Source organism: Rhea pennata, chromosome 3, assembly GCF_028389875.1.
Source record: "Rhea pennata isolate bPtePen1 chromosome 3, bPtePen1.pri, whole genome shotgun sequence".
Lineage (NCBI taxonomy): Eukaryota > Metazoa > Chordata > Aves > Rheiformes > Rheidae > Rhea > Rhea pennata.
This window is the reverse complement of record NC_084665.1, coordinates 79,410,267-79,431,398: the sequence shown is the minus strand read 5'-3', so window position 1 is coordinate 79,431,398 and position 21,132 is coordinate 79,410,267. Positions and strand designations below refer to the sequence as shown.

General features: G+C 45.6%; 1 protein-coding gene across 6 annotated transcripts in view; it reads left to right on the top strand.

The window, feature by feature from the left end:
• The window catches only part of FOXO3 (forkhead box O3), a 97,365-nt gene that overhangs the window by 65,617 nt on the left and 10,616 nt on the right, over window positions 1–21,132 (top strand). For all 6 annotated transcript variants that reach the window (XR_009957972.1, XR_009957971.1, XM_062572667.1 and 3 more), the window contains one exon: window positions 14,242–15,676. Coding sequence is in view for 4 of the 6 variants with exons in the window: in XM_062572667.1 (XP_062428651.1) it covers window positions 14,242–15,642 (1,401 nt within the window). In the remaining 2 variants the exon portion in view is untranslated. The remainder of the gene's footprint in view (window positions 1–14,241; window positions 15,677–21,132) is intronic.

Below are 21,132 nucleotides of genomic sequence, written 5' to 3'. Positions count from 1 at the left end.
GTTGTAATTTAAACATGCAAGCTCCAACTTTGTGTTTTGGGCCGTGTTAGGGTACAGGGTTATAAGCAGCCTGAGATACGATCCTGTTTTCAAACAGTACTTCATTTTTTAAAAACATATTTGACTTCAAAGAGCATTTTGTCCAGTTCTAGCAACAATTCTTTCCCAATCCTCGGAAAGGAAGGGTGAAGGAAAGGGGCACGGCAGAAGAAAGCAGTCTGTGTTTGCTGACTGTAGTACCAAAGAGATGGAATAGACTTGAACCACCGTGGCATTTTAAGGCATTCTAATTCTCAGAGACTATTTTACAATATGTACAATGTCTCAATATATAGCAGCCATTCATAGTTAATCAACATGTAAGTGCACATAAATAGTGGAGTAGATAAGTTTTGCGTCGCACCAAGTGAAAAAACAGTTTATCTGGATGGAAAAGGAAGAGAAGTAAAAAAAAAGTCAGAGTACCAAACCGTGATTCATTTAAATTAGCTTCTGAAAGTATCTCGAGGTAGTCTTTCCTGAAAGGCCTTTGAAATTCAAGCTATGGACTCTTGCCTCCTGGCACACAGACTGATTCTCTCTCTTGGAAGATTCTGACTAACAGTTGCCCTTTTTTTTCCTCTTTTAAATACCCTTGAATCACAGAACTTGCACATTCTGTTTTTCTTGCTTCAGGTCTAAAGCCTTAAAGACTATGTCAAAGTAATGAAGAGAACATTGTGTACTGGATGCTAGAACGGAGGGAGAGGGAGTGGGCAGAGGGAGGAGATTATCCTGTCTTCACGCTTAGGCCTGATCCTGCAAACTTTGTCTCTTGTGAAGAGTTTTGTGGAGGTCAGCCAGACTTTTTGCACGAACGGCGATTACTTGCTGTTCAGGATCATGCTCGGATTATGCTTAAAGCGATAATAATAACATGGCCAGAGTTTATGATAAGTCATGGATGGAGTGCTTTAAAGTGATTAAATAGAGAGGCTGTGAAGACATGTGTGGGATTAATTATGTAGAAATTTTGCTCACTTGGCAAGTGGGCCAAAGTTAGCCCAAACTTTGGAACTAAGAGAAAGCGTCTCCCTTAAAAGAATATGTAAATACTGCACCACCAGTGTTTAATGCATACTCCCTGGCGTCAGCCCCAAGGAGGAAGGTAAGTACAGACACATACAGTCTTTCCAGGAATTACGTGCCGGGTGGCCTCTTTCCCTGCATTCCTGTATCTCATGCAGTCCCTGCTATTAAACCAGGAGGTAGTGTTTTGAGCCACCCCTCATTCCCATTTGCATTTGCAATGACGTTGTTGGCTCCTGAAGCAAGAACCATTTGTTTAGGGCTGGAAGTGGGTAGCCGTCAGCCTGGTGCTGCCCTGAGCCAGGGCTGTTGCTCAGAGGTGGCATGGTCTGGCAGCGGGGGGAGGAGAAAATGAGCAAAAATTGCACTGTGTTGTGCCGTAATGCATTACCTGTACATTCAAGACCTTCTAATACAGAAGGCCCGTAGGTGGCCTCTGTTGGGCTCTTGGAAAATCAGCCTCAATCCTTACTCTTCTGCTGGAGAGAGATTTTCTGGTGTACACCTTTGCGTAAGGTTAAAATACAGCTCATCAGTGGCAAGGTCCTGTGGGCGCAAAAGGAAGATGCTCCCGACGCTTGGGCAGCACTGGGAAGAGATGTTCCTTTATGCATATGGCTCTAAGGTTTCTCAGCACCTTGACTTTGGCTGCTTTAGACACTCTCATTTAAGGGCACTGGAGTGGAGGAAGAATTCTTCAGCCTTAGTTAAACGAAAGAAACCAAAACGCTCTTTGCTCCAGCCCGTACAGGCATAGTGCCACGGGGGCAACGGCTGATGAAGACGGCAGCTGCTGCAGATGCCGGGAAATACAAGTACCCCATCTGTCGCCTCCCGCTCTCCCCCCCCTGCTGTGTTGACAGCATTGCTGTTCATGCCACCGAAACCTTGTGTGGCTATCGCTAACCGTCTCCTCGAATGCGCGGAATATGTTGAAAGGCTGGGCAGCCTCCCAGTCTCTTCCTACTTATTTGTGTGTCACAGGAGGGAAAAATACTAGATGGAGATAGGTTGTCCAGGGTCATCCTGTTGTAGTTGTGATGATGGCATCAATTCATAGCTGGAGCAGTTGATTTGTTAACCTTATAAAAAGATGCCATTAAATACTGTATTTAGCTCCTCAGGGGAAGTAGCCTAGTTTCTATTTTATTTTCCGTTTCTCATCCCTGTTTTCACATTAGTGACTCAGCTGTCACTCTGCTTCTGAAGGACTGCTGGGGTTATAACTGTGATTGGATAGCACCAAGAACCCATTTCTGCTGGAAGTAATTAATATATATTTTTACCTCAAAGAGAGCCTGATACAAAACTACTAGAAAGTTTCTATTCACTTTTGCAAGCTTTTAAACTGGCCTGTGAAAGAAATTGGAAACTTCCTTGTGTGTGTGTATCCTTTTCAATACGGACCCCATCTGGCAAAGACTTGGGCGTATCGGACTCCGCATTGTGGGTATTCCTATTGAAGACCATAAAGCAGCCCCCAGGGCACACATGTAGGTATATGCAAAAGCCTTTGTAGGCGAGAATCTATACAATGCAACAGGGCACGTGCTTAGAGCCTGCAAAGAAAGTGAGTTTCCTCTGAAAAAGATCTGACTTGAGAATAAAGTGTAGATTCCTCCGTCTTCTTAACTTTATTATCATTCCCCAGTTTGTGCACTTTGCCAGTCTTAACCAAAAGCTAGGCCAGTTCATTTCTATATTCCAGATACTGCATCTCCTAAGTTTTAATTGCGAAGAGAACCCTTGTTATTTGTATATGAAAAGGAAAAAAAAATAAACTGGTTTGTGTTAGCCTGGTTTATATTTTGCATATCAGCTCATATTATAAAAGTATTAGCTAACCTATCATAATGCACGCACACAAACTTAGCTCAGTGTCCTTGGTTGGTGGGTTTCCTCCCTTCCCCAGGAGGAGGGAGAAGCGTTTGCCGTAATACCCGTAAGCATTTGCCAATCAATGCTCTTTTCTTTTCCTCCTCATCTGTTTGGCTTTAACTTGAAGGTGCTTGTTTCTTACATACCTCTGTTGGGGAAATGATGATACCTGGCATGCTGAGGAGGGCTGGCATTCTTGAGCTATGAATTCACTGAAGAGCATCATTGAAAAACCCCCGATGTACATCGGGGGTGGGGGGGCATCATCATTTTTAGCATTGTCCCTTAAAATGTACCCTGTGTTTTGGCCATGCAGATGTTAAAAATGGACTTATTTTCAAGCTGTGTAGTTCCACTAATATAGCTCAACTTTTTCCCCTAAAGGCAGGATTTGGGATATGTGTCCACCCATCCTGTTCAGGGTTTGTGACCCGTTTCTTTGAGTCGCAGCCTTTAGTCTACCCATCTCAACACTGCAGGAGAGTGCATATCTGCAGGGATGGGGCGGCCATCTCAGAGTACGTACAGCTGTTGCGGCTCCAAGAGGCAAACATTTTCATTTGGCATATCCACACTTACAGCTTTCCAGAGCAGGGGATACTGTCCGTGAAGTGATACCATTTTGGGATATTGGGAGCCTGCCTTGATGCTTATCCTGAAGGGCAGGTAACGTACAGTTGGTTTGTGCTAACTAAAAAAAAAAACCCAAAGCCACTCAATTTTATATTCTGGAGCATTTTTATTAAATTAAGGCTTCTTTATATCCCTCTGCCTGTTGAGATGGTAAGCTTTTGGGTGCAAGGTGTCTTCTACTTGTGCGCTACTTTCCGCAATCGGAAGGCATCCTGCCTGCAAGATCCAGGGCAGGCAATGCTTGCCTGAAGAGCTGGTGAAGACTTTGACTGCTCACCTGGTCGAGCTCCTGAAATAGCTCGTCCTTGCGGCACCACGGCCGCACTTCAAAAACTTACCCGTACTGGGCGATGCAAGCTGCAAAGGCCCCGCCGTGGCCCTGGCGTTGGCCTGGGGAGGAATTAGTCACACGTACGAGTTCGGACCGGGAATGTGCATGGGCTCCAGTCACTGCTGTGCTATTCAGGTGCTGGTGTCAGGGTGGAGCGCCGCTGATGCACAGGGAAGTCCCGCAGCATTGGGACCCGGCCTGGCTTCATGGTCGACGTTCAGCACCCGGGATTTGTGATGGCCGCGATGATAGTGATGCTAGCCCCTCTGGCTTGGGGGGGGGGGCGGGGGAGAGAAAAGGGCTTCATATCTGTGCATTTTCCTCGATTCTGAGGTTTCTGGGATGGTGCTGCTGCTGGTTAGCAGGGAACAGGAATGTCCTGCTTGCAGTAGTGACGAGGTGATTCACTGGCGGCGTAATAGGTGTCATCTTCCCTTTTGTCAGCTCTGGAGGTATATTTTACCCCTGCAGCAAACAGAAAATAAACTTCAAAAAATCCAGTAAAACCAGTAACATGTAAGTCATCCGAGCGAGGTGTTTTTTTTGATTAAAAACAACGCAGTTAGTTTGTGAAGTGAGCTGCGTGAGGCTGACATTAATCTACAAGGGGCGAAGAAGACCTGGCCGAGGGCAAGCTGTGCAAAACTCCCGCTGGCGTTGCAATGATTTTCCTGAGGACGGACGCGGGGCTGCACGGGCTAGGCGTACGTGCCCGTGTGTGTTCGCTGGGCTCCTCGGCAGGAGAATTTGAAGACCAGTTGGAGGCATCATTTGCTGGAGGTGCCCGTTTCTACTACAAAAGGGGGCCGGAGCCCCTCGCTCCCATGCTGGGGTCTAACGTGGACTTGCCCAAGCTGGGTGATATGAATTGAATTTTAAGGCTCTAAAAAGCTTTTCCCCATAGAGGCAGCAAACGCTGTCATCTCGGTGAGCGCGGACAAAGCGCAGCAGGGTTGAAACTCAACTCATAAGCTGAGTGTCGCCAGGGCTGCGCCCCTGCTCTGAGCAACGCGCGCGCGGGAGCGAGATTCAGAGACTGTCGCAGGGAAGTGGTGTTGCTGCTGTGCCTGTGCGAATGGCATAAGGAGGGATGATTTTGCCCATCCGTGTCATCTGCCACACCATGAGTTCAGTTGGTGTTTACAGAAAGCAACAGAATGCAATTTTTCAAATGGATTTCCAAAGACTGTGTTTCAGATGTTTCCCTACATTGAGGGTAAATCTAGAAAATACATGAAAAAAGAGAGGAAAGACTAGCAAAGGCCTATGCTTTCTCAAACATGAGCTCTGGATGAAGTAAGAAGTCACACCAGAATGCATCAAAAGGAAAAATGATTTCTTCCTACTTTCAAAAGATACTAGTATTTTAGAGCTACCATTATGTTTTGAAGAGCACATAGATCACTGTTGGTAGTACCATAGTTACCCTATACTGAGTTTTGAAAGAGAAGATACCTGTTTTTCAGGTCGTTCTGTTCACTCATCCCATCATCTCTTAATTCATACTCCCAGCCAAATTTGCAGTGGAGTAACTCTGTGAGTAAGTCCAGTTGCCGTTCTGCGATCTCATCCAGGCAAGCACTGTGGTGGAGCTCGCAAGGGTTTTGCCTCTAAGAGCAGAAGATCAGACCCACTGTAAGAAGAAGCCTGAAAATCATCCCGCTGGTGCTCAGGGAGGTCGAGCAAAGTGTTCCTGCTGACCTGTCAGCTGCCAACCAAAATGCATCATATTTTAAAATGTACATTTTTTTAAATTAGATAATCTCTTCTGGTCCAATAATAATTGTATGCTAATAAGCTAATTGTATGCTTTAAATAGCTCAGGAGAGGGGTCCTGTTTCAGATTAGGCTGCATAATAGAAATGCCCAGGGCTGTACTGGAGGTTCCTCCTTTGCTAGAAGGTACGGCGGCTTGCTGAGGCCCGAGCAGACTCCGTCATTTGGCAGTTTATCAGATCTATTCCTCTAATCAGTCACGTTAGCTGTAACTGTCGCCAGATTTGCAATTTAATACGTGCAGCTCAACACTTCCAATTAATACAGTCCATATGTATAACAATATATCATTTTGGAGTAATGTCACTTCAGAACGAACACTTTCGGGAGCCACATGCAAGACAGCGTTACACCTGTGTAAAGCAGAAGCCCTAGAAGGTTTTCTTAATGCACACTGATTTTAGCCTGCCACAGTACAGTGAGAATTATTTCTGGCTTAGTTGCATTTCTCAGGCTTAGTAAGTGTTAAAACATAAAATTTTCAAAAAAATGGTAGATTTGTGATTGGTGATTCAGTATTGACAGGTTTCTGAGATCTTCCATGGGATACTACTATTTTTAGGGAATTATTATAAGCAGCAGCAGCACTCACGTTTATTTGTAGGGAAATGAAAGAACGCCCATGCATGTTCCTAAATAGTCCATGTATAGTAACGGCCATATGTAGAGAATGAACAAAAATAGAACGGTAGCACTCTGGTTTCCACGATAGTGTGCAAAGTTTTTGCAGGGATCTTTGGATTAAAAAAAATAAATAAATAAGCACACTAGGATGAAAATCTGCCTTACGATAAAATTACCTTGTTTTCATTGAAGTCTAACTCGGTGACCGCTGGGGTCTCTGAGAATTCGTTCTTCCATTAGCTGCAGCAGCCACTGGATTGGGCCTGTGATGACTGTGGTAGCTATTTCATGAGCAGTACCGTATGCATAATACTCACGTCGCTTAGTTAAGTGTGTGCTTGCACTTCTCTTGGGGCCAGGTGGAACTGAGGAGGAGAAATGCTGGAGGTGCTCCGCAAATACCGCATGATGTAATTGCCGGAGTAACTACAGTGAAAACGCTTTAAATGATGGGTATAGCTATTAAAGACAAAAAGAGAAAGGACAAATCTGGCTGCGCTGGTCGCGCGCAGAGGTTGCAGCCGTTTCGCTGCGTCTCCGCGAAGGCCCAGCTGCTCTTTGCGTATGCGACTGTTAGTGTTCAAGCTCACTTTAGAAACCCTCAGTGGCGACATTGCCATTCGGCAAGCCTGCGCTGATGGGATTTTCGTGAATTCAGCACCTTGCAGGATCAGTAAAGTAAATCCCTCCGCTTAATTAAGTTAAATCCGTTGATTGCAATTAATTGCGTTCTGCAGTTCTGTGCCGGCCTGGTACAACACGCGGGGGGGGAGGGAACGGAAGAGGAAGCCCCGGGCCGGGAGCCCTTAGCCAGCTCCCGACTACGCTGCCCCTATCCCGCTCCCTGGAGCCGGCGCGGGGCGGGAGGCGGAAGCGTCGGCGCGGCGTTTTCACGGGGCTTCGCGGGGCAGCGAGCGGCGGGGCGGGCGCCTGCCAAGAGGATTTTTCCTGCTGCTTTTCCTCTGCGTCCGTCTCTTCCTTCGCTTCGTCTTGCCCCCGCCTTGTTCTTTCTAGCAGGGCTCCGCGCTTACGTTATTTTAAAACGTCAACGTTTTCCTTCGCTCTCTGCTGCCTTTCTCCCGACACCCAGTGGAAAAAAATAAACTGCGCCCGGCACGCTCCACTCAAAGCAAAACAAATGTTATTTATTAGAGTCCTCCTGTGGTCAGTGGACATCTGACTGTAAAATAACTGGAGATTTTTTTTCCTGCTAACTGGAAGCGTGATGCTTTGAGACAATTTCCAGGCAGCGTGTGTTTTGAGCGAAGTTTTATTTACGTCAGTGCAGCGATTCTCAGTATCAGTTTGTCAAAGAGCTGGGGGGCAGTCGTTTTAACCCGGCTCTTTTTTAACAGGAAAAGACCCGCTGGATGCGGTTGTGACTAGGCGCTCTTAGGCGCCCGTTTTTGGATGCCGTCCGCCCCCAAAGAGGGGGCAGACGGCTCCTTCGGCTGCAGCCTGCCGGTGGCCCGCGCCGGCGGGGAGACGGCATCGCGAGCGCCGCGGGGTTCTCCCAGCGCTTGCCCCGCGATCGAGGGCAGAAACGCGTCTCGACCCTTCAGATGTCACACTCATTTTTTGGGTTTTTTTTTGCCCCCTCTATCTGTGGGTTAGGAGGTTTTTCCCCTCCCTTTGCAGCGCTCCGAGGGCAGCGGGCTTTGGCCGCGGTGCTCCCTCCCGCGCCGCCGCTCTGCAGCCGGTGCCGTCGGCGGGAGCTGAGCTAATCCCGGCTCGCAAGCAGCGAAAACGTCCCGCTGCCAGGGACGTGTTGCGTGCATCACCTGTTCAGCGCTAAATCTTTTTTTCCCCCTGCAACTTCAATAATTTAGGGGGGAATATAATAACAAACAGGAATACATAATACATGCTTTATATGAAGAAAAGGCAGCTGGAAGGAGATAGGTTGGTGCGACGTGGCTGGGCAGGTTCTGAGAGAGGGCTTTCCTTGACCTTTAGGTCTTGCTTTTTCTGCCTCTCCAGAGCACTCTCACCACTCTGTCACATTACGTATCTTTTCCTGGTTTGCAAAAACTTACGGAGAAGAAAGATGGGAGAGACTGTAAGTTTTGAGACCTCTTTGGCCCATACGCTTTTAAGTTCCTTGAGAAGGGCAGCGCTGCGGTCCTGTAGAGCAGAGCAGGAAAAGACTGTGGAAGCAATCAACTGAATCCCCTTGTCGGGGATTTGCAAATTCTTTTTACCAAAAATTCCTGTATTATGTGCACACAATTGGCCACTTTAATTATGCATAATTTTGAAATCACTGCATCTGTTTTCATGTTCACTTGCTGCTGAATCTCACTGAGGACTTTAAAGCAAATAAAATGTAAAACTGGTAGTTGAAGCAAATTTTGAGTTATTTGATGAGGAGGCAGAAACTCTGGTCCAGATAGGTGTGCAAAAAGTGTTGATTATTCACAAGCTCCTTTTTTAAGGATAGTGAATACAGAGTAGTTTGCTTTGTTCTGCGTTTCTTAAAGAACAGAAATCATTTCTGGTGGATGTCCTCTGCAGGAGTATTCATCCCAAAAGAGATGTGTGCTGCAAAATTTTGAGCAAGGTGGCGTGGGTTAGAGACTGAGATTTGAATTAGCAAGCCAGGGCCACCGAGAAGGGAGGCTGCCGTTCAGTCAGCCCCTGCCAGCTGGAGGCTGATAAACTGCAGTTATTTTCATGGCTTCTTTTCTGTAGTATTAGATCTTACTCTTTTCACTGCTACACAGCTACCAGAAAACTTCCTGTGGTGAAGTTACAACATTAAATATGTTAATAAAGTGTAAAATAAAGTATTATTCTCCCAAGTGAGCTTTACCAGCATTTATGAGTCTGCAGATAGTGTTTGTTTTTTTCTCATCATTTCCCAGTATCCCAGTTGTTAAAATAAACTGCTGCTTTTGATTTGTAGATGTAACCTGACAGTTTAGGAGCCTGTATCTGAAATAACGAATTAACCACTACAAAACACTGAAATGAAAACAGACCAGTGTGTAACTTCGACTGGGCAGTCACCAGCTGCGCCTCGTCTTGCTAATCTTCAGGCTTTTATTTTTTTCTTTCTTGGGTGGGGGGGCTTTTAAGAGTTAAGTTGCACAACTCTCTTTTTATTTTTAAAGTGAGTGGATTCCTTGTTGCGTTGTTGAGGATGATAAATTGATACCACATGTTGCTTGCAGACAAAAAGGACTCTGTATTCCAGTGGAAGCACTTGCAGCTGGTGTCTGCGTTAATGGACGGGCTCCACAAGGTAAACACAGTTTGGAAGAGGCGTGCGCAGACCCAGGCGCGCCGGGCTGGGGAACTCGCTCCTTCTTCCCAGGCGAGAGGATTTGCCGGTTTTGCCCGGCCGTGGCTGAATGTCGAAATCGCTCGCCGTCCTAAAGCCTCTCTGGGAGGCTCGTTTAGTTGTTTGTGCCAAACCAGGTATATAACGCTTTGGAAACGTTTGCAAATGTGTCAGTTTGCAATCTAATGAGCGACGTGTAATTAGGACACGCTGATTTTTTCATGAGCAAATTGTGGCTGCTTCAAGCAGTAGGGACTGAACGCAGTTCCGTGCAGCGGGTAAGCATTTACCCCTTCCAAGTTCAGACTGTGCCCCTGGCTTTTAGGAAAGTAATATCACCCCACGTGTCAGCCACCCGACTAAGACTGGGCGCTGAGCTGCTGGTTTCTTGCTAGTGAACGGAGCTAGTGAACCTGCTCAGCTGCGTGCTGGCGGGCCATCTCCTCCCCTGCAGCTTCGTGTCCACTGCACTTACAGGTCTGTAGGAAAAGCTAAAGGTTGCAAGAGGTGTCGCGGAGAGAAGCGCCTGGAGAAGGAGCTCTTCCCTCGCCCTTGGGAGCTGTCTTTGCGAAGCCTTTGGGCTGTAACTTCTGGGAAGCTTGCCTTCCAGTAAAGCAATGTTGTTTTCTTGTACCACTCTACCGTCCTCTGCTCAAATCACATCTGCCCTGTCTTTTGTGTTCCTCTTGTGCTGGGTCTTTCTTATCTTCAGTGCCAATATTTGTTGGGTTTTTTTTGTATTGTTTTGTTTTGTTTTTTTCATGTGGGACCACTTAAAAACTTCGCTGAGGGCCTGGGACCCAGCTGGGCTGGGCACAATGCCGTGCTGTGTCCTCTTGCTCTTATCTGCAGGAACCTCGGTCTTCTGTCTCTGAGCAAAGTACAGAGCATACTTCAAGTCTGGTATAAATAGCAACACTAATAAAGGGAGGAGCTCATCATATTTCTTTTCCGCTCTGTTCTTGCACGGTCCGTATGCCGTACCCAGCAGTGGTGTCTGAGCTCTTTCCAAGGTGTCTGCAGTCTGGCCAGCATCTGTCCCGGGTACAAATGTTCGCCAGGGCAGATTCATGAGGGCTCCTTTATATCTCTCTTAAAGTTTCTCATTGTATTTTGGCATGGAAAAAGGTGTCACATTTCCATCGTAATGGCCAAGTCCGTCTCCCAAATGAAGTCAAAGGCAGAATTCCCCTTGATTTGAATGGCAGCAGGTTCGAATCATGAACTTTCCTTTTTGGCTTCCTCAGCTCCTTTGTGGTTTGTCACATGGCCGTATATCACTAATGCACATGCTCGAGGGCAGACGTTGCCCCAGCATTTTTTCCTTGTATTTTAAGCAGACCTGAACTTTCTCTGACAGTGCAGAAACCAGGTGCAAAATGGGCTTACTTCCACCCAGATCACAGCCCGGCAGCCCAGTGCACCAGCCTTTACTCATGTGAGTTGTCAATGCCAGTGCCTTCTATAGCACCACTCACATGTGAAAGGATTACAAGATCCAGCCCTGATTTGATTTGGCAGAGCTTCCAACACGAGGAGAAACCAAGAAACTCAGATACTGTTGCTAGAGAGGTTAGTGGGGGAGGTTACATGAAAGAAGTGGGTTTTAAGGCAATGTTTGAACAGAGGGTGGAGATGGGGTACACAAAAATAAATTGGTCCGTAATTATGCTTACGAAAACAATCTTCCTACAGAAGAAAAATAAAGAAAAAATGGGCAGGAGCATAAATGGCACATTGCGTAATGTAAAGGAAAACAAACTGCTTGGATTTTTTCATAACCACCAATTTTCAATGCAAAAGTATTATTACATTCTTTTATTACTTGTATATTACCAACCCTGAGCAGAAAGATACTATAATAGAAAATTACACATGTGCGCACACATATCCACGCATGCAAGAACCCTCATCCTGAAAAGTGCTTCAATCACACAATTTTACTAATAGACTGTTTTGGATTTTTTGTGGTTTTAGACCAGATAGTTTCATGCTATGGTTACTGCCAGCAGAAATAAACCGTTTTTTGAGAATAGCATGGGTTGAAAACTGTTAGCTGATGGCACTTTGCTGTTTGTTTTCGTGTTTGAAGCTACATAGCGTGCTGTGTAGGGTACCTCTGGTATTTCTTTTCTGTGTCTTCCAAGATTGTTTTTGGTAGCAAGAGTCAGTGTTCTGTTTATTCTTATTTCCAGCATTTTTAGAATCACGCAGAATGGGTAAGGTTGGAGGGGACCTCTGGAGATCATCTAGTCCAATCTCTCTGCTCAAGCAGGGTCACCTAGAGCATGTTAGACAGGGTTGCATCCAGGCGGGCCTTGAAGATCTCCAGAGAAGGAGACTCCACAACCTCTCTGGGCAACCTGTGCCAGTGCTAAGCTCTTGTTCAGCTTGGATTGGAGGACTCTTGTAGCCTGGTTTGATGTGGCATTTTAGCTCTGTTGATCCTGTCACTGGATCACCTGTCACATGCAAGTATTCTTGCATGCAGTTGTCCATTGCAGTCAGAAAGGATGAATGTGAGAGCTACCTGCATGGATGCAGTGCAAGCTGGAATCTCAGAAAATGATATTAAAAAAAAAAATCAGCAGTCTTCAGCCTCCTGAGGAAATAAGCAGTGGTGTCTAGTTAGTGGGGGTTAGAAACAGATTTTTGCCAGACTCAAAATACAGTTAAAAATATCATCTGTTAAATAATAAAAAGCTCTTTACCTCCTAGACTGAAACACTATTATGCTGCAACTCAATGCAACGTATTTTAATGGCATTATAGTCCCTTGCAAATAGATGGCTTTGTAGCTGAAATACTGACCCAAACTTATCTTGAGTATGTCTGTAAAGTCTGGTCTGCTCTATTGTGCAAATTGTTTAAAACATAGCAGTTACTATTTTGAACTGTGGTCAATATGATTTCTCTTTTCATTCAGTGATAATCACAAATGTGCTATCTGTGTGTGAGAGGAATTTTAGGCATGTTTTTCGTTTCAGAATCTGATAAAAACCACAGCACTTAGATGGGAAAAGGTGTTTTATACTGAGAAGAATTATTTAAAAAAGAAAGCTGGACTGTGTTTCTTTATACATCCAATGCGTCTTCAGTCATGTATGTCAAACGGACCTTTATCCTAATGTTGGAAATGGCAAGATGCTTGTGAATGATTTGTTGATTGGTACGTTCTCTGTTCATTTAAATCTGGAATTCCTTCAGTGCCTTGGAGGGTTTGATTGTGCTCTGAACCTATTGACTCTGAGTTTTTAAGACATGCTGGTAGAACACACATATCCTTTTTATAGATACAGCTGATGTTTGTTTTAAAAAAAAAAAAACTCATGCAACTTCTTAAACTTGCTCATCTTTAACATGCAGGAATAGCACAACTGTTTTGTCAAGAGAATGTGGCATAGCTCCAAAAATCTGACTTGCATGTGGGAGAGAGAAAAAGCCTGGAAGCATTCTCACTAGCAAGTACTACTTGATGGTCCTTTTTTGAGCTGTATGTTAAGCCCAAGATCAGTAGGATACGTAGTTAGGTTTTTGAGCGCAATTATTCTGGTATAAACCTGGAGTCCTTTTGCTCGGGCTACTGCGGGCTGATTTCTTCTGCCTTCCTTCTCGTTCTGGGGTAATTTTTGGCTGGTTTGTGCTGATGCGGTGTGTGGAGCATGGATGTTCCTAAGTAGTGTGAGCGGGTAACACCAAGAGTGGACTGTGCACCAGCCTCTCCTGAAAGCACGGTATTTTATAGCCTCTGCTAGAGGCTGTAAACTGTGTACAACTTTATACAACACTGTATCTGGCGGCATGCAGGGACAGATATCGCTGTGCACCGTGTCATGTCGTGTTTTGAAGACTGTGAGGATACTGTATCGGGGGGACAGCTGGCTAGCCTCTGTGGTTCAACCATAATTCTGGTGCCTCTGGTCAGGAGAGAAAGTAGAGCTTAGTCAGGCGCCGCGTGGCTCTCGGGGAGGGCAACAGCAAGTGTGGGTTTCTCAGGGGTCATTATAATAAATACACAAATGCACATGCCAATAAAGAATAACAAAGACATTTGCAGAGGCTGCAGTGCGGGTGGACACTCTTCCAGTCAGTTTTTTTGCAGTGTTTCTGCAGTTCTTATTTGAAAGGACCTATGGCAAGGTTGCCAGTAGCATAGGGCTTTATCCCGAGTTGAAACTAAAGGAGAAATGTAGCTCCGTCGAGTCTATTGCTGTTGGATGATTTGAGGGCATAGGTACTGCTTTGGGGTTTTACCCTCATCCCACCAGAGGGATAGTTAGGAAAGAGGAGTTGGACACATTGTATCCTCATGGTGATATTCCTAGCTTGTCTAGCTCCTTGCAAGCAGGGACCAAGCTGCATCACTCTCCCTTCTCTCTGATGAAACTTCTGGGGTATGAAGAGGGGCACTAGGAGAGCACAGCTAGCGCAGGTGTAGGGCTTGCTTTGCAGTAGCGTGCGGGCTGTCTGCAGTCATGCGCCAGCTCTCCTGTGTCTCCCACCCAAGAAACCTGTGGTGATATCCACAAGAACCCAATGGTTTTATTCATGTCAGTATTTTCGTGTGATGTTGGTTTTGTGACTGAGATTTGAGTAGCAAAAGAAGTAGTGCTGGTCTTGACCTTTTTGTTTTGTTCCTCTCCCACAGAATTCAATCCGGCACAACTTGTCCCTTCACAGCCGATTCATCAGGGTGCAGAATGAAGGCACTGGGAAAAGCTCTTGGTGGATGATCAATCCAGATGGTGGCAAAGGTGGGAAGGCACCACGGAGACGTGCTGTGTCAATGGACAATAGCAACAAGTACACAAAGAGCAGAGGGCGGGCAGCTAAGAAAAAGGCAGCCCTGCAAACTGCCCAAGAGGCAAGTGAGGACAGCCCTTCTCAGCTCGCCAAATGGCCAGGGAGCCCAACCTCCCGCAGCAGCGATGAGCTGGATGCATGGACAGATTTTCGCTCCCGTACAAATTCAAATGCCAGTACGATAAGTGGCCGTTTGTCACCGATTTTGGCAAGCACTGAATTAGATGACGTTCAAGATGATGATGCTCCACTTTCTCCCATGCTGTACAGTAGTCCATCAAGCTTGTCCCCATCAGTAAACAAACCATGTACTGTGGAGTTACCTAGGTTGACTGATATGGCTGGGACAATGAATTTGAATGATGGACTGACAGATAACCTCATGGATGATCTCTTGGACAATATAACACTCCCTTCCTCCCAGCAGTCACCCACAGGAGGGATAATGCAGAGAAGCTCCAGTTTTCCGTATGGTTCCAAAGGTTCAGGGCTGGGTTCTCCATCAAGTAGTTTCAACAACGCTGTATTTGGGCCATCGTCCCTGAACTCCCTTCGCCAGTCGCCCATGCAAACCATTCAGGAGAATAAGCAGGCCACCTTCTCTTCCATTTCTCATTATAACAACCAGACGCTGCAGGATCTGCTCGCCTCTGATGCACTTAGTCACAGCGATGTCATGATGACACAGTCTGACCCACTCATGTCACAAGCCAGCACAGCTGTGTCCGCCCAGAATTCCCGCAGGAATATCATGCTCCGCAATGACCCCATGATGTCATTTGCCGCGCAGTCCAACCAGGGCGGTCTGGTCAATCAGAGCCTGCCCCATCACCAGCACCAGTCTCACAACTCCTCTCTTAGTGGCAGCCGTGCCTTGTCAAATTCCATCAGTAACATTGGCTTAAATGACTCTAACAGCTTGGGATCCACCAAACATCAGCAGTCACCTGTCCATCAGTCTATGCAAACACTTTCTGACCCGCTCTCAGGCTCTTCTTTGTATTCCTCTAGCGTGAACCTCCCGGTCATGGGTCACGAGAAATTCCCAAGTGACTTGGACCTGGATATTTTCAATGGGAGCCTGGAGTGTGACATGGAGTCCATTATCCGCAGTGAACTCATGGATGCAGATGGGTTGGATTTTAACTTTGATTCCCTCATCTCAGCCCAGAACGTTGTCAGTCTGAATGTGGGGAACTTCACTGGTGCTAAACAGGCTTCATCACAGAGTTGGGTACCAGGCTGAAGGATCTTTGAGAACAGGGGAAATGGGCAAACAGGTCAGTGCCCTGTAGATGTGGTAAAATACTTGGTTCCTTAGTTTTATTGGCGTTTGCACCGAACACTTAATAATTACCGCACACTAATAATATTAATTTGGCTTGTGATGGCTTGCTATGTTTTGGTATGCAACAGGCACAACCAAGAAAATTTGGAGGTGTGAAGGAAATGAAGGTAAGCTATAAAAGCCATTCAGCTCGAACACATTCAGCATGCATCTGATGCTGTGTGTCCTGCTTAATTTAGACATGAGAGATGTTAATGACAAATCAAACAAACCAAGGTGGAATATGTCTTCTCTGAAGTCACAACAGATGAATTCTTCTCAGCAGCCCAGGCTCACATAGTCAAGCTGTGTTATATTAGGATAAGTCAAGGTACTTTGCAGCCAGTGGAGCAATATTACTGCAGGGGAGGGGGGAGAGATGTCTTTGCAAGATCCATATGCATGCACTGAAGATCTGAGGTGTGGGACAGATCATGATGGAATCAGAGTTGTACTTTTTGTTGAGGTACAGTAATCCTAGTGAAATTGTTTATTTTTATCTTTAAATGTATTTCTCAGAGCAAAAAAACCAACAACTCAAGGAATTATATTTTGAAATAGCAAAGGAAGGATCCTGGACCCAGGAACATCTTGATTTTAATGCTTTAAATATGTAAAATTGGTTGGTCTCCCCCCAAACCTAGGTAAATACCATTTTCTTTTGGATTCCACCAAGAGAACGTGTATAGGTTTGGGTTGTGACAAACCTGTGCAAATGTTAGCCTCAAATATTAGTTAATTCAGATTAATTTTTTCAAATTGCTGTGGAGGTTTTTCTCAGAGCTTCTTTTTCTCAGCTCTGGGGATATTTGAACCCGTAAGCGTTGTTTTTGTCATCCTTTGATTCTGCAGGCTTCGGCCTGTTCCTCTGCCTACTGACACGTACATATTCACTGACTCACGGAGCAAGTTCCACACAAAGTGCCCTTTTCCTTTGTTTATTTATTAGTATAAGGGAGTAGATTTCAAAATATTACAGGATAAAAGGTTAGCTATAAATTATTGAAAGTATTCTATTAACTTCAGAATAATATGTAGAGTATTCCAACAGTGAGGTTAAAAGAAGCATTCATGCAGTCTGCAGCTTACTTCCAACTTTCTTTTTTTTCTGGGGAGAGGATGGAAAGAAGGAGTCAGTGTCTTTTGACTTCATGGTACATAATTTGCTGGTGAATGGCCCTTTCATCTTTAATTGAGTTTTCGTTCTCTGTTTCACAGTTAGATGTTCAAGAGGAAGCTTTGTGGTAGGTGAACAGGAGTGATGCCTCCTGAATGTCTTCCTGCATGTCTAGAGGACCGTTGGAGACATATGCTGATCTGCTGTATTTAAGGGAGAACAAGACTATACAAGAGTCCTTCATTTAGTTAGTGTGCAAAGCTCTCTTGCTCTATTGGAGTGATTAGTTTGCACAGTACTTTGACTTTTCTAGGGGAGAGGAGTTCCTCTGCTTTTCTCTCATCTTAGCTCTAAGTGCAGCAGCGTGGCCATGCAAGGCCTGGAGGTGGTCTGCGGAGGAGGTGTTGTGTAGAGGGCACAGCTTGGACAGCCGAGCTCTGTCCCACAAACCATGCATGAGCTAGCGCATTGGAAAGCCAAGGGCGCCGAGTGAATGGCTACGGACATTCACAGGCTTCCGGTTTCCTTCAGTTCAAGCTCTTCATAATTTAAGAAAGAGAAAGGGGGGGGGGGGAAGAGCAAAAATAAAAGTGATTCGAGAACTGAAAAGCAGAAACTCTCAGAAGGCCACTCTTATTGATCTGTTCTCTCTTCCTCCAGATGCATGAGCAGTTTGGAACCTTTTTGTATGAGGTGCTTAAAAAAAATTGGAACTTTATCACTGTAAAACATCTGACAGTACAGTTTGCCAGAAGGAGCTTAAAAAATAGATATTATTGGCAGTCTTGCTTGACACATTCCTAATAGGGAAGTAGCACAGCCTCCCCTTTCAATATCATCATTTGCTGTGTAGAGGTAAAAGATATGTGGAGGGAGAGTTGCCCAGGCAGCACGAAGGGAGTCCACCATGCCGGCTCCTCCCAAAATACTCTCGGCTGCCTCTTAACCCTAACCCATTGCATTCGTGACAAGTGTAGCTGCCTCCACCTTTCCCCAGCCGTACCCTCAGAGGAAAGGAGCTGACACCTCCGCGTGAAGGATTCGCATTTCGCAGGACAGATTTATTAACCAGACAGTTCTCCGTGCTGGATTGCTGTCCAGTCATCTGTGGAAGCCTCTTCCTCTCTCTCCGACAACTGGACCGGCTGCTCCTGGGTGCCTCTGGCATCAGGTGCAAGCGGGGATGATTTCTGCTGAGCTTGTTCATAATGCACAGATCCTTGTCTGTTAAACAGCGCTGCTTGAGCGTTTGCTTCCGTGTGAGCGTCTCCTATTTTGATAGGAGCCTCTCGCGTGAAGTAGGGTGTAATCATTCTGAATTGCTTTCTCCATTTTGCTGTAGCAGTAGGCTCTCGTGAATTAAAATCTTTTCTTGGCAGGTCTCAGGACCTTGGTGAAGAATCTTCACAGAAGTGAGGGTAAGGAGACGCTTGCAGCAGGACAGTCTTGCCCTTGCTGGTGTTAAATCCGCTTCAGGAAGGTGGCTAGCAGACTACGGCACTTAGAGTAGGTTACAGGCATGCTTAGCCATACATAGTGAATGAAATAGGAAAGAGATCGGAGTTAGTTTGGGGGAAGAGAAGAAAGAAGTAACTACACAGCTGTTTAGCTTATACATACCCTAGGTATAGAGGGGGATTTACCTAGGGAAAAAAAAATTATTCTTTCTGGTAGGGGAGATAAAACGCGTGAAAGACTCCGGCGTTGTTCGTTCAGTGCTGGCGCACCGTTCCCCAGTTCCAGTGCGCCGGCTCAGCGCCCGTGAGGGTTGCCCTGGCCAGCCTTTCAGAGGGCCCTGAGGCGTGTAGCTGGATTTGGCTTTTGTTGTTGTTGGTTTTTTTTCCCCTACAAACAGGAAAGGAGGAAATCAATATGTTTTTTTCTTACTTTATTCACTCAGCCGTAATTTTCCCCTCTCAGTTCCAGCAGGAACTTCTTAGCTGGCCTTGCTGTTTGACAAACTCCTCGTATAACTGCGTCTTTTGAGAGAGATTTTAATATGCCGTTTAGCTGGATCCCCCTCAGGGCTCTGTAGCAGAGTTGTACTGAAGTCAAGTTGACTTGCGTGAAAATTGAAAGCAAAATACTTCACAGATCAGTTAAAGTCATTCATTTTATTCTAGCATCATTTAAGTCCTAAGTCATTTTCTTGCAGCAGTAGAGTGCACAAACTACTAGTAGTAGCACAGAGTATTATTTCACCAAATATGATGGTTAACCTCTCCGATAAAGAAAAATCTATGCAACATAATGAAATGCCTGTTTGTATTTCATTAGTCCCTACCTGTTTGGACTACTAGCTGATTTGTTAATTTGCATTCAACCTGTTTCTGGGTGAAATCCATACCAAAGACTAACACATAGATCTGTGCATCACTTAGTATTCACTTAATTCATTTAAAAGTTCCCGTAGATCATAGAAAGTTCTCATTTGGGTGGAGTTTGTCCCCTTTGAATTGGAGAGCTCTCGCTAGACAATGTTCCATGAGGACAATGATGTATTTTTCTTCTTTTGGAAAGCCTATTTTCTGCTCATGAAAGGTGAAGTGCAGAAACCAGAACTTGAGGACCTGTTGCCTAAGGATCCTGATTGCCTCAGGGCCAAGCTGCCTTCCCTTCTCTGTTAGTGTCAAAGATGAGGTTTTAGGAGTAGTGCTAGCAGGTTTCATATGTGGAGCCGAGGTGGGGCTATATTTAAAAACCCAAAGGAAATTCAGCAGAACAAATTGCTTCTGCTTCATTTCAAGCAGGTTCGTGGTTAAGGTGGTGGCACACTTTTAACATTGAAGCGTTGTTTCAACCAGCCCAAGCTTTGAAAGGTGGTTTTGTGACTAGCTGCACATCAGACTTGCCAAGTTCAGTCTTCGAATGAAAATATCTGGGTGGAAAACTTTTGTATTTTGTTGAGAACAGGGATTCCAGTAACTTCAAGCAGAGCAGAGCCCAGAGCAGGCTCCTTGCTTACTGGGTGCACACCAATAGTGTGCAAGCTGCGCAAGAGCTAGTGCCCAGAGGAGCTACCAGACTTGCTCCAAGCACATCACCTCCGGGGAGGAGGAGAGATGAAAATCCTGGGCAACCACCCACAGAGCCTCCATGCCTAGGCTGCCCCTGCCATCCACACTGCATTTGCAGCATTTTCCTGCAAAAAAAGAGCCCCAGGTGCAACTAATAGATGTGGCTCGAGTTCCTTCTGCACCCGTGTGAGTGATCTGCAGTTTAGCTCCAGGTGCTCGCGGGAGCCATCGCAGCCACCCGAAAATACGGTGAAGCAGATTCAACTACTCCTACTCAGGCTTTGCTCCATGAGTCAGGACTGCTCACCGAGGCCCTGCTCAGAATGAGTAAAGGCAGCAGGAGCTGACATATAAACACCGTGAATTGCTCATTGCTTCAGGAAGTTGTTGGGTTTTTTATTTTTTTAAAAAGAGGGGTTACATTTTTGTTTTTTATTAACTTAGGAGAAAGAGCTGCAAAGAAGCAGGATTCCCTGCACAACCTTGTGTTGCGACCAGACAGCAGCATTCTGACCCTGTGGTTTGGGTGTTTTAGTGTTTTTGTGTTATATTTTTTTTTAGTACATTATGTATTGTCATGTGATTCAACAGTAATAATTAGGCAGAAACTTGCTGTCCCTGCAGATGCCAAGATTACAGGATGACATACTCTCACCAGATGACAGCATAAACTGATATTTTTAGAACAGGCTGCCTCAATTGGTCTCCCCAGTGCTTTCCTCTCTGTATCAACAGCATGCAGATTTTATTTCAGAATGAGTCTCCGTAAATCGTCCTTTTCGTGTGAATGAGCTGTAGTGGTTGTTAGGAGCTGCAGATGAGCACTTGTTCTGGGAGTTGCTGTGATGGTTACAGGTTGATTTCTGTTCTTTTTTTTTTTTTTTTTTTTCCCTTCCTTGGAGCTAGTCGTTCAAATAGCTCCCTGAAAACATATTTTCTTAGAGAAGTGCATAATCAGAGATTCTGTTTAGAAACGTAACATCGTGCAGCTGAGTAAAGGTCGAGGTATTTTTTCATAGGAAGTCAGTGCTCCACTGAACTGATGAACTGACAGTCTGAGAGGGCTAATCTGAGAATATTCCATATCTGAGTAGTATTGTAAGTAAATAATGGACTTTTTCCCCTGGCCTGGAGAGGGAGGGAAAAGGAAGGATGCTCATATAACGCCCTCCTTCGGCTCCTGGTGCAGGTAGTGGGGAGCGAGGGCATCTCCACCAGAAAGCTCCTGTCAGGGTTGCCCCTGGAAGAGCTGGTCTCACCATTGACTCCACAGAG